General features: G+C 39.9%; 1 protein-coding gene across 2 annotated transcripts in view; it reads right to left on the bottom strand.

The window, feature by feature from the left end:
- Positions 1-1,395: 1,395 nt before the first annotated feature.
- The window catches only part of LOC134212190 (cholinesterase), a 55,512-nt gene continuing 45,399 nt past the window's right edge, over positions 1,396-11,508 (bottom strand). Inside the window, exons 5-8 of one of the 2 annotated variants that reach the window (XM_062689830.1) lie at positions 4,521-5,447; positions 4,029-4,463; positions 3,801-3,970; positions 1,396-3,560 (exon numbers count right to left, since the gene is read on the bottom strand). In XM_062689830.1, coding sequence (XP_062545814.1) covers positions 2,981-3,560; positions 3,801-3,970; positions 4,029-4,463; positions 4,521-5,447 — 2,112 coding nt within the window. In that variant the 3' untranslated portion in view covers positions 1,396-2,980. Of the gene's footprint in view, positions 3,561-3,790; positions 3,971-4,028; positions 4,464-4,520; positions 5,448-11,508 lie in introns of both variants that reach the window. The other variant, XM_062689831.1, reaches the window with a different exon arrangement.

Genomic DNA, 11,508 nt, shown 5'->3' with positions numbered 1-11,508 from the left:
GGCCGATTTGTGGCTTTGTTATATAACCACCTTAAATCATTCAACTCTATGATTAAAGATTATGATTAATGATTTATTAATTTTTGACAATGAATAATGATTATGATTAATGATTAAATTAATTTTTTGCTATGATTAACGATTATGATTAATGAATAAAACCTTTAAAGTATGATTATTGATCACCGATCATGATTAAATGTTGACACAATATGTGTATGATTTATTGATTAACGATCGATATGATTAATGATTAATGATTATGAATAATCAAATTAAATGATTTGCATAGTGACCAATAATCAAGTAACCGTTCGACCAAATTATGTTTTTTTACCTTTGAAATTGTATGATTATGATTAAAGATTAATGAATAAAAGCGATGTATGCAATGATTAAAATTGATGATCAATGAATAAACTCAAAACAATCATGAATATGATTAGTGATTAATGATTAAATGCAAAAATCTATGATTAACGATTAGTGATTAATGAGTGAATCGTATTTTTTGTATGATTATGATTAATGAACAATAATTAAATAAGCAATTCTTCATTAATCATGATTAAATCTATGATTAATCACTAATGCTCTGAACAACTCATACATACAAATATTTTTTCCATTTTTTTGGGCAAAACTATATGTGGAATGCACTTTTGGAGGATTTATTTTCAAGCCAGTGACTCAATCTAGATAGACGTCCCGCGTTTCGCGGGAGGCTTGCTGGTCAGATTATTCCGTGTATAGTAGAAAATCGAAAATTTGTTTTCAATAAAAAGAAATATCTACAGTTATCAGACGTCGCAACTCATTTCTGATTAGTGCGCATGATAGTACATCCATGCGTGCATGATGCGCACTACGAATGAAATATTTCAAATTGTCGCGACTCGCGTCGCAGCGCGAGTGCTCAATCGCGCGGTCCGGTTTGGTGGCGGCCCGACAATACTAATAGACCATAGAGGAAGAATGTCGTTGCGGTTTCCTTTGTTCTCGTTCCCAAATATGTTGGGTACACAACTGTCAAAACGTACTAATTTTTCCTCATTGCCATTGTTTGGTATCAGGTATGTATTTAAGGTGATTATACAATCAAGCCATGTGGTGAATTTCAAATTCACCACACGATTTTCTACTCCTATTGTCAAAAGTTCAAATCTAGCGTAATAATTGCCGCACAATGCTGAAATTAAAGTCGATTGTTAAGCATGAGTAAGCAAACGATCTACGGATGTTTCATACCCATGGGCATTGAGGTTTTCTCAATTCGTGCTCTTGAAAAATCACTAGAAAAAACACGTGGTTTCCAAGATGGCCGATTTGTGGCTTTGTTGTATAACCACCTTAAGAAAGATTCATATCTGGGACTTTGAACAGAATAAATAGTGATATTTTTTGTAAAAGAGAACTTTATTTTCGTTTATCGTTTGTTAAAACTATGCCACTCTACTTATCCTAATAAAATTACTACTCTGCTACCTAATTGTTCCACGAATAATTGTGCAGCAAAACTAAACTCATTAATACTTAAATGGTAATCAATCGAAAAAAGTCATCACTATATGTACAGAATGATTTTTAAATGCTTGCCTTTCCCTAACTTAATAATAGCGAAATAGGTTAGTCTAAATGAACAACTTTGGAGTAAGTGGAAGCAAGCTGAAGTTCTTGTTCAGGAATGTATGAAATGGAGGACACCATAAACGTATATTTACATAAATCTAACGCAAGGTGGGCTTAAAAAGAATATTTGCACGGGTTGGCCTAAATTTGTTCTGCTTTAATTCATGCAAAAGCGGGAGAACACGAAAGTGAAGTAAGTACCTAGGAGCTAAATAGAACAAAAAACGTGATAGAAAACATAAACTATCTATACTACTGAGAATCGCATATTTGTCCTATATCAATAGGAAACCCAGCAAATATGGGATAGATATGCGATTCACGGCAGTATAGGCAAGAGTTAAAATAAAGCTTAGTAATTAAAAACACGAGCAACAACAAAAAAGGTTGACGCGGTACACTTAAACACAATTGGACGGATACACTGAAACATATGGACATGCACAGCACATTTATTTACATTTAGATAAAACGAATTAATTCTCAATAAATCTACTAATAAAATTGGCTAAATCTGACTTTTACTACTAAATATAACATTCAGTACGTGTTTGACTCCAAACGCATGCTACTGCCTAGTCTGTATGTGTGTTTGAGAGTCTTATATTTGTTTATCTTAAAATAACAGCTAACTGACGCTCGTTGGAATTCGACCTCTATATGAGACCTCTGAAGGAACTAAAACGAATATGAAAACGAGGAATTAACAATTAAGTGCAATTATGGAATACTGCTTGAGTTTTTGATCTATATTGAAGAAATCGAAAGATTCGGTGCCAATTTGTTGAAAACTTTTTTTGTTGTTGTTTTCTCGGAATTGTGTAAAATGGATATAGCAGTTTCTCAAACAAATGATTCAATTCTAATAATAGTAAAGCAGTAAAATGCAAGAATTGAAAACAAAATGGGTAGAGGAATCATAAGGCTTGTGATGCAGCCGATGATTTAAATTTTTGAAGCGAAATTTAACAGTTGTATGGAATAATGTATAATATGTTATGGATGATGACAAAAATCTATGAAGTTTAAAGACTGAATTTCAACGAACACATCAACTATTTACCTACCTAAGATTTAAGGCACTTGGTGCTTTTGTTTCACTTATTCGATAACGTCAATCTATTGTAGATTTTTGTATGTAAACTTCCTACAGTACGGCTTCGATTGTCTTCTTAAGGCTAAAGCGGTTTGTCTTATCGTTAAATAAACCTAACCTGATATGTTGGGATAATCGAGGTTGATTTGTGTTGTGATGGGGACGCGTGGCATTTTGTAACTGGTAAACTTCGTTACAAATGGGCTAATCTAGTCTATCCTAAACCTTAACGTGTTTCATATCTTAACTTACCACCTAAACCTCGGTCTGCGGAATTCCTTCGATTAAATTCGTTCGACTTGCATTGTTGCTACGATCGTATCCGACTCGACCTGTTCCCCGGCTAGCCGGTTGCGGAGTCGGTTGCTGAGATCTCGGATCCGGTTCGATAGGTGTACTGGTTGAAAATTCCCTCGATTTCGTATCACTAAGGGCACCTCTGGAATCCGTACTGTGGTACTTTCCGTTTTTATTGATTTCGGTGTCCACCCCGCGTTCGGCGTACTTGATGTTGCGATCAAAGTTTGACTCGGACCGAGGAATAGGACTTATGTTGGTTGTTTCTTTCATTGAAATGGCACTACGCAGGGAGCTCTGACTTCCGGAGATAGACTTGGCAGTGGTTTGTGTCATCGCCAGCGAACTGGGGGACCGGATCGAAGAGGAATCGTTTGGTGGAGATTTGTATTTCGCCGGTGAATCACGGTACTCGTAGATATTATCTCGCGTTCTAAGTGGTTGAGCCTGCAAAACATTGTTGTCGATTCCAACATCGCGCTCGGATTCTGGATTATCCACTACAAAAACTCCATCGTCGTAGAACCGATCTGATTGCCTGTGATACAGAAAGATTAAAGAAATGTTGAACATTACCAGTTTAAAGTTATCGAATCATGCACTATTTGAAATGAAAGCATTTTTCAACTCTAAAATACCTATCTACCCAATAATACAGCAACACCATTAGTTTGCAAACCTACGGAACCCATGCTGAGGAGCTATGTGGTGCAAAGACTACCATTCAACTGCAGGGTGTAAGTCTAAAAGAATTTTAAGATCTCCTACCTATCCGTACCTCTTTGCGTTTCGCCACAGTATACAGCATATAACTACCAACACGATCAGAAGCAGACACGCGGCGGACATACTCCAGAAAGCTATCTGCAGTGGTTCCTTAGGCTCCCACCAGAACTCCGTAGTAGGGGGATAAGTTGGCACCATTACTCCGACCACTGTGGGAATGTACTGTAACAAAAAAAAATAGGTCAAATAGCACTAGTAGCGTTCATACCAAAAAAATTACCTGTGTCCAAAAAGCACTTTCCGTTTGGCGGAAATTCATTCGAATTGTAGAGTTGTACGTGGTGTTCAGGTTCAAATATTTGAGTTCACCATTTCTAGCCGGCTCAAAAAATAGTCCCAGCACTTGTTGCGGCGTTGGGTTTCCATAGCGTGCAAAATCCGAGAATGTTTTCATAAAGAAGTGACTCATATTGCGATCATTATCGGTCCACATTAATCGATCAAGACGGGCTTTTCTGGGAAAAAACTCAACATCCATGAAAGGTGCCCCTGTTAGAAGATAATGCTCGATATCGTGCGGTACTTTTCGCCATTCTGGAAGTTTGAGAGCTTCAATTGTCGTGTTCATAACGTAGCTGTAGACCGGAAGTCGTCTTTCCACCAGAAGCTTAGTCATCTTATCTGCCGGGGCTCGGTAAAGGAAATCCGAAAGAAGCTATATAAAGTATAGGTTAGTCATGCGCGTCTAGAATAGAATGCTTATAGAACTTACATTTATGTACTGCTCCCTGATAAAGGTTGTATTCTGTGGATCTGGCCAATGAGTGTACATATATTTTATAGCCTCATACGTGCCATTCAAATTCAATGTGTAGTTATACCGATAAACTAGTTCCCATACTTTCTGCTTGAAGAATTTTTCATCGACTTCGTAGTACGGCGCTAGCGATTCGTTCTGCGAAATCACAAAGGCAGCTTCCTGTAGCGTTACTCCGCTCATGTAGTGCAATCCTCGGTTGTATTGTCCTTTTTTAATTAGCTGCTCAGGAGTTTCCGACAGGAAATGCCAGTCTCGTTCTCTCCAACCTTCGTACCACTCATCGCCAGGAAAGGTAAAATTGATATCCAGAACGGGTCCCCATGGGAACAGACCAACATGCGGAGCAAATTCTGCGTTTCCTAGCTCGAAGAAACTACGACCTTGTCGCATGCAGTTTACCAATTTCCACGACGTTTCGATTGAACATCCAACCATTTGACCGAAGACTCGGCTTGTATTCTGCGCTCGATACTTATCTACAATTAGCGCCCAGTCGGCAACTGCCGCACCAGATTGGGCTATGACTCGTGCGATGATGTCCTTGGTTTGAGGCGCTACCATCAACAACCCAGCGGATGCAGCTCCCGCACCCGGACCGAAGAGAGTTATCAAGTTACGGTCTCCGTTGAACGCCTCTATGTTGTCGTACACCCACCGTACTGCCATAATCTGATCCAGAATACCGTAGTTGCCCGGTGAGTTCTCATCTCCGGTGGACAGAAACCCGAGCGCCCCGAGACGATAGTTGAAGGTGACGACCACTACTTCGTAGAATGCGGCCAGCATGTGCCCTGGAAATACATTCGAAGCTCCCCGAACGAACTCACCACCGTGGATGTAAATCATCACGGGGTATCGCTGAGCCACACCGGACTGGGTCTGTGTGGAATAAAGAAGTAATTGAAAACATTTTTAAGAAGTTTGTTTACTGACAGACTAATAATGCTATGGGTACAACCAACCACCCAACAAAAAATGTTAGCTCCCAAACAAAGAGCTTACATTTTTTGTATAAGAATCTAACAATTTCGCATATGTCCAGTTCTTATCCAGTTTTCCTCGAGCGGTAATGGCCACCAGCTTGCCTGCGAATTAGTCTCTGATTTAACATTTGTGGAGGTCAACTGCATACACCGCTCCGAGCATTCTGACCAATGTGGCATATAAGAAGGTGATGATTAAGTGAATTCAAGCCTTTTTATATACCACATTGATCAAAATGCTCGAACGGTGGGTGCAGTTGACCTCCACAAATGTCAAATCAGAGACTAATCCGCAGGCAAGCTGGCGGTCAGTACCGCTCGCGGAAAACTGGTTATACTAAGGAAACACCTGTGATATTTGTACCATGGCACAAGGCGACAAGAAAATAATTCCAAGGATATCTTTAATGAAGACAATTATATGTATGGCACTCATTTCAAGATTCTTGTACCATGGTACGAATACCATCAGTGTGTCATTAGTATTACAGGTTTTGGTAGGTTCTTGTACAGAATTGTTACAAAATCTAACAGTCGCTGGTTGGATGTAGGGCTTTATGTTTAGCCGATTTTTTTAATACTTTAAAAGGGTATATAGACTCAAAAATTGTTAATATTAATATAAGCTGATCACTTTTCATAAAATAAAATACATAGAGAATCATAATATATGAATAGTTAATTTCCGTGCTCAGAGAAGAAATTGAAAAAAAAACGTTTGTCGAGAAATGTTGAAATCTAACAACGCAGCCACTCGATTAAAGAACCTTTGCAATCCTGTTATAGCACCATGCATACTATAATTGGTACTCCGGAATGGTGGCGGCGCTGTCCGGATTCGATTCTCTCAAATCCGTTGTTATAGTTAGGACTTCAAAATTCTGAACAATTCTGCAGGGTAGACCGACTCAAAGAACAGTACAGTGATTTAAGGCAATAATTATCATTTCTTTGCTACTCTAAAAATGAATCCCAGCGTCTGAGAAGCCTTACTAACAGCGTAGGAAACATGCTACTTGAACGCAACGTATCCGCAATCAGGCCCTATCAAAGCGACCGTGTGCCGCTCAAAGCACACAGGAGCTCTCCTTCCTTGGAGGAGCGACCATGGCCCAAGATGCGATTGATTTGGGGCTAGAAATGGGGTCTTCCGAACTCCTGTGTTCGGCAAGTATGAACAACATTCAAATGGGTCTGTTCCTAAAGCTGCACTGTATTCTAGTGAACAATGTATCTCGCATATCTCCACGTCCTCCTATTCGCCCATCGTCGCTTGCCGGCCAGTCGCCTCTGCAGAGTGTCCAGGACGCACCGCAGTAAGCTTCTCGGGAGATTTTTCCAGTCCCTCTATCTCAGTCGCGCCATCTGCTGCCAGAGTTCATCCAAGTCGTCCTGGCCCTGAGTTTAGATGTGGATTGGAAATCTCCCAGCACCTTACTCCAGGCAAGTACCTATGCAACAATGAACATTCGCTGCCTGATTCGGATCTAACTTCCAGCAGTTCTCCGGTAGAGATCGTAGTAACCAATGTAAGTGAATGGACGATATTTTCACCTCCGTCAAAAAGTTTTCAAAATGTTATTCGTAAAAAAGTGCAGTTTTGTGCAAAGTTTAAATTAGTGCAGCTTATGAGGAAGCAAAAAAGGAAATGAAGCTAGTTCGTGCTTGTACGAAGTATCTAGCTCAGGATATGCTCCTGGAGCATTGCCCCATACACTCTATTGCAAATCTCAAACCTTCCGGAGGAATTTGATGGTGATATTAGGTGATTGTTCGGGTAACAAGCATTCGAAGGGATCCAAAGACCGCACATCCTCCAAACGACATGAAGTGGGAATGTTCTGGGAGATAGAATACCAAGGTCATAAAGACAGTAAGTCAAGTAATGGCAGAGGAAGGTAGGTCGCTTTAGGGCACACTAAAAAGTGAGTACACCTTCTTGTTTTACTAATATATTACACATAAATCTGCTAGGAATATTTTCCATTTGTATACAATGATACTAAATGGCCGGTGGATGTCCAGTATTTACTTTTTATACATTCTTTCAATATTTGCCATGAACACTGACTTTTTAACGTCCTAACACACATTTTGATATATTGTTAAGCATTTCCAAATATTGTATATCGATCTCATTTGCTAATACATTCCTACATTGCCATATTGATACCGAAATATTTTCAAACGCTTATTCATACTGTCATATACAGGGTGTTCAATAAGTTCAAATACACTTTCAAAAAATGTTTAAAAATTGTAATTAAATTATTTATTTTCCCGGTTACATTTCATTGAGAGTATTGTTTATAAGGAACGTTTGTAACATTTCTTCTGGAATGACCTTTATTTTGTACTTCTTCACGAGCTTCAAACGTTTCTGAAATCCATCGCAAGCGGCACGCACGGTCTGCATGGGCATTTCGTTCCAGATTTTGAGAATTACGTCTTGGACTGGTCCAAGTTTATTTATTTATTTATTCAGACTAAGGCCGAAGTGGCCTGTGCGGTATATAAGAGTCTTCTCCATTCGGCTCGGTCCATGGCTACACGTCGCCAACCACGCAGTCTACGGAGGGTCCGCAAGTCATCTTCCACCTGATCGATCCACCTTGCCCGCTGCGCACCTCGCCTTCTTGTGCCCGTCGGATCGTTGTCGAGAACCATTTTCACCGGGTTACTGTCCGACATTCTGGCTACGTGCCCGGCCCATCGCAGTCGTCCGATTTTCGCGGTGTGAACGATGGTTGGTTCTCCCAACAGCTGATGCAATTCGTGGTTCATTCGCCTCCTCCACGTACCGTCCGCCATCTGCACCCCACCATAGATGGTACGCAGCACTTTCCTTTCGACAACTAAATGTGCGCGTTGGTCATCCATGAGCATCGTCCAGGTCCCGTGTCCGTAGAGGACTACCGGTCTCATTTGCGTTTTGTAGATTGTTCGTTTGCTACGGCGGCGAACTCTATTCGATCGGAGCGTCTTGCGGAGTCCAAAGTACGTACGATTTCCAGCCACTATGCGTCTCCGAATTTCTCTGCTGGTGTCATTTTCGGCAGTCACCAGTGAGCCCAAGTACACAAATTCTTCTACCACCTCGATTTCGTCACCACCGATGCAAACTCGCGGTGGGTGGCTCACATTGTCCTCTCTTGAACCTCTTCCTTTCATGTACTTCGTCTTCGACGTGTTGATGACTAGTCCGATCCGCTTAGCTTCCCTCTTCAGTCTGATGTAGGCTTCCTCCATCTTCTCAAAGTTACGTGCCATAATATCTATGTCGTCGGCGAAACCAAATAGCTTGACGGACTTATTGAAAATTGTACCACTCGTGTTAATCCCTGCTCTTCGTATTACACCTTCCAAAGCGATGTTGAATAGCAAACACGAAAGACCATCACCTTGCCGTAACTGGTCCAAGTTACTGACCTTGTATTCGTACAGCTTTAACATAATAAAGGACCAAACAAGAAAGTTAAGAGGGTTCAAATCCGGGAAGCTGAGAGGTCGCAAAGTTTTGTCCAAAAAGTCGATGAAATTGTCCCCATATAAGGCTTAAATCGCATTTTCCGTGTATAAAGGGTTATCGTCCTATTGGAACATGTAGGGCTGATCTTCGTCTTATCACCGGGCCACTGGGGGTATCAATCTTCCCCAAAATCTCAGTTTTGTAGTACACCGCAATGATTTTGACCTTCAAAAAATGCTGTTTACAATGCCCCAATCCATTTTCACCGCGCGTAATAAACAAACAACAAGTGACAGAATGTCAACACCACAAACATTCGTTTGCGTATATATACCGCTAACGCTGACACCAATACTTATACAGAATATGTACATTGGGGTTACAAACACAATGATCAAACATTTGTATTCGTACTTATTGAACACTCTGTATATTCGTATATTTTTTTATGTCGTCAGGTATTTTCATAATATTTCATGTATTCAAAAATAATCGTATATCTTAATTAATTTTGATGTATTTCAAAGTATTTTCAAAAAATATAATTTATTTACGAATATTCCCATACATTTCTACATGTTTACTTTAATTTTCATTTAAGATTTGCAAAAAAAAATCACAATCTAATTTATACATTGCTTACATTTACATATCAAATTATACTTTATTTCTTACAAATATTTTCATATAATATGAAATTATATATTTCAACACTATGTTCTCTTATACTAATGTATTTTTGATATATCTTCGAATATTCTTACATAATTCATACATTTTATTTTATTTTTTAAATTCTGATTGTGGATTGTGGTTTTTTTTATTGTAAATTGAAAAATTGGGTACCAGTTTTGCACATTTTTTTCTATTATTTGTGAGTGCCCTGTTCTTAGGAGATTAGTTTATATGACATTGTGTGAATGATGTATGCGTATGTTGCCGCTCGGTAGTTGCAAGGGCTGACTCTATGTTGTCTCCAGGTGTTTGTGTCCATATTTTAAGTACAGACTTGTAAAATATTTTCTACATTTCACCGGTTTCAATGATATCGGAGGCTTTCGCATCAACGTCTGTTCAGTAGATCGGCACCAACATAGAGTTGTTGTATATGGGACAACAATACTTTGTTGACAAATGAACTTGTGCTGACGAATAAATGCAGAAGCCTGTATCATCAGGAATTTATCTATCCATCGAATCCTACTTTAGCAATATTTCACATCTTTTCTCTCTACCCAACTATGTGTATCGAAATTGAACAACAGTCGATCGCGTTTGAATCACAAACATGTGCTTCTGCCTGTCGTATTGAGGCGGGTTTGCTTCTGCTACGACAATAGAGGCTTGTTTGCAGCCGTTTGATCATTTATTCATCCACTTAGAATTCATTTGTTGATCAAAATCATTATCATATCAGGGGGGAAGGGGAATTTAATTTCTTTTTGCTCTTTTTTCGTTTCAGAGAGCGAGCAAAGGCGCTTAAACCTTGGCTATTAGCCAGGGCAAGGCTAATACCTTCGCCCCATCCGAGGAAAATCATCGGCAAGGATAATGGAGTGACATAAATTTCTTAGCAAAGTCACTCCCAACGTATTTCCACAAATTTTTTATCATTTGCTTATAATGATACTCCTAAACCACATACCCTACCCACCATCCAATTCCTTGACATCTATGAGGGCGTCGGTGAGTCGCTGGCCTCTCGTTAAGTAGATGTCATATCATCATTTCCTTCCCTTTCCTAGTAACGGAGAAGATGGGCGTGGCCGGCAATGATAGCTTTCATGTTTTATCATTTTGGACCCCCAATTGGATTTCCATTGAATCCCAAATGGAAATCCATAAGCAATTGGGGTAAGAAAGGTAAAGAATATACATGACAACTATCAGTATGCAATCTACGAAATACTCCGTTACAACGCAACGCAACGCAACGCAACGCAACTTCCAGCAGTTCTCCGGTAGTATCATCAACCAGGTCAATCGATCGCGACACCGATGATCTCTTGATTTACTACCAAAACGTAGGCGGTATCAACTCAGAAGTAGACAGCTATCGTCTAGCAACATCAGCTCAGTGCTACGATGTTATTGTCCTGATCGAAACTTGGCTTGATGATCGCACACTCTCGAGTCAAGTGTTTGGTACTGAATACGAAGCGTATCGGTGTGACCGAAATCCTGAAAATAGTAGGAAATCTACTGGTGGCGGTGTCATCATTGCTGTACGGCGTGGTTTGAAGGCAAGGCTAATTGAAAATTCCACGTGGCAATGTTTGGAGCAAGTCTGGATATCCATCCAATTGAAGAAGAGCGCCATTTTCCTTTGTGCCGTGTACATACCTCCAGATAGAACACGTGACGTTGACTACTTAGATACCCACTGCCGTTCCGTCTTCACCGTAGTCGAGGGTATGGCAGCGGCGGATGAGCTTCTTGTCATTGGCGACTTTAATCTTTCCGGTGTTTCGTGGAGACCGTCTCACAA

The sequence above is a fragment of the Armigeres subalbatus genome, chromosome 2, assembly GCF_024139115.2.
Source record: "Armigeres subalbatus isolate Guangzhou_Male chromosome 2, GZ_Asu_2, whole genome shotgun sequence".
Lineage (NCBI taxonomy): Eukaryota > Metazoa > Arthropoda > Insecta > Diptera > Culicidae > Armigeres > Armigeres subalbatus.
Note: the sequence above shows the minus strand (reverse complement) of the source record. Positions and strands in the feature narration are given on the sequence as shown.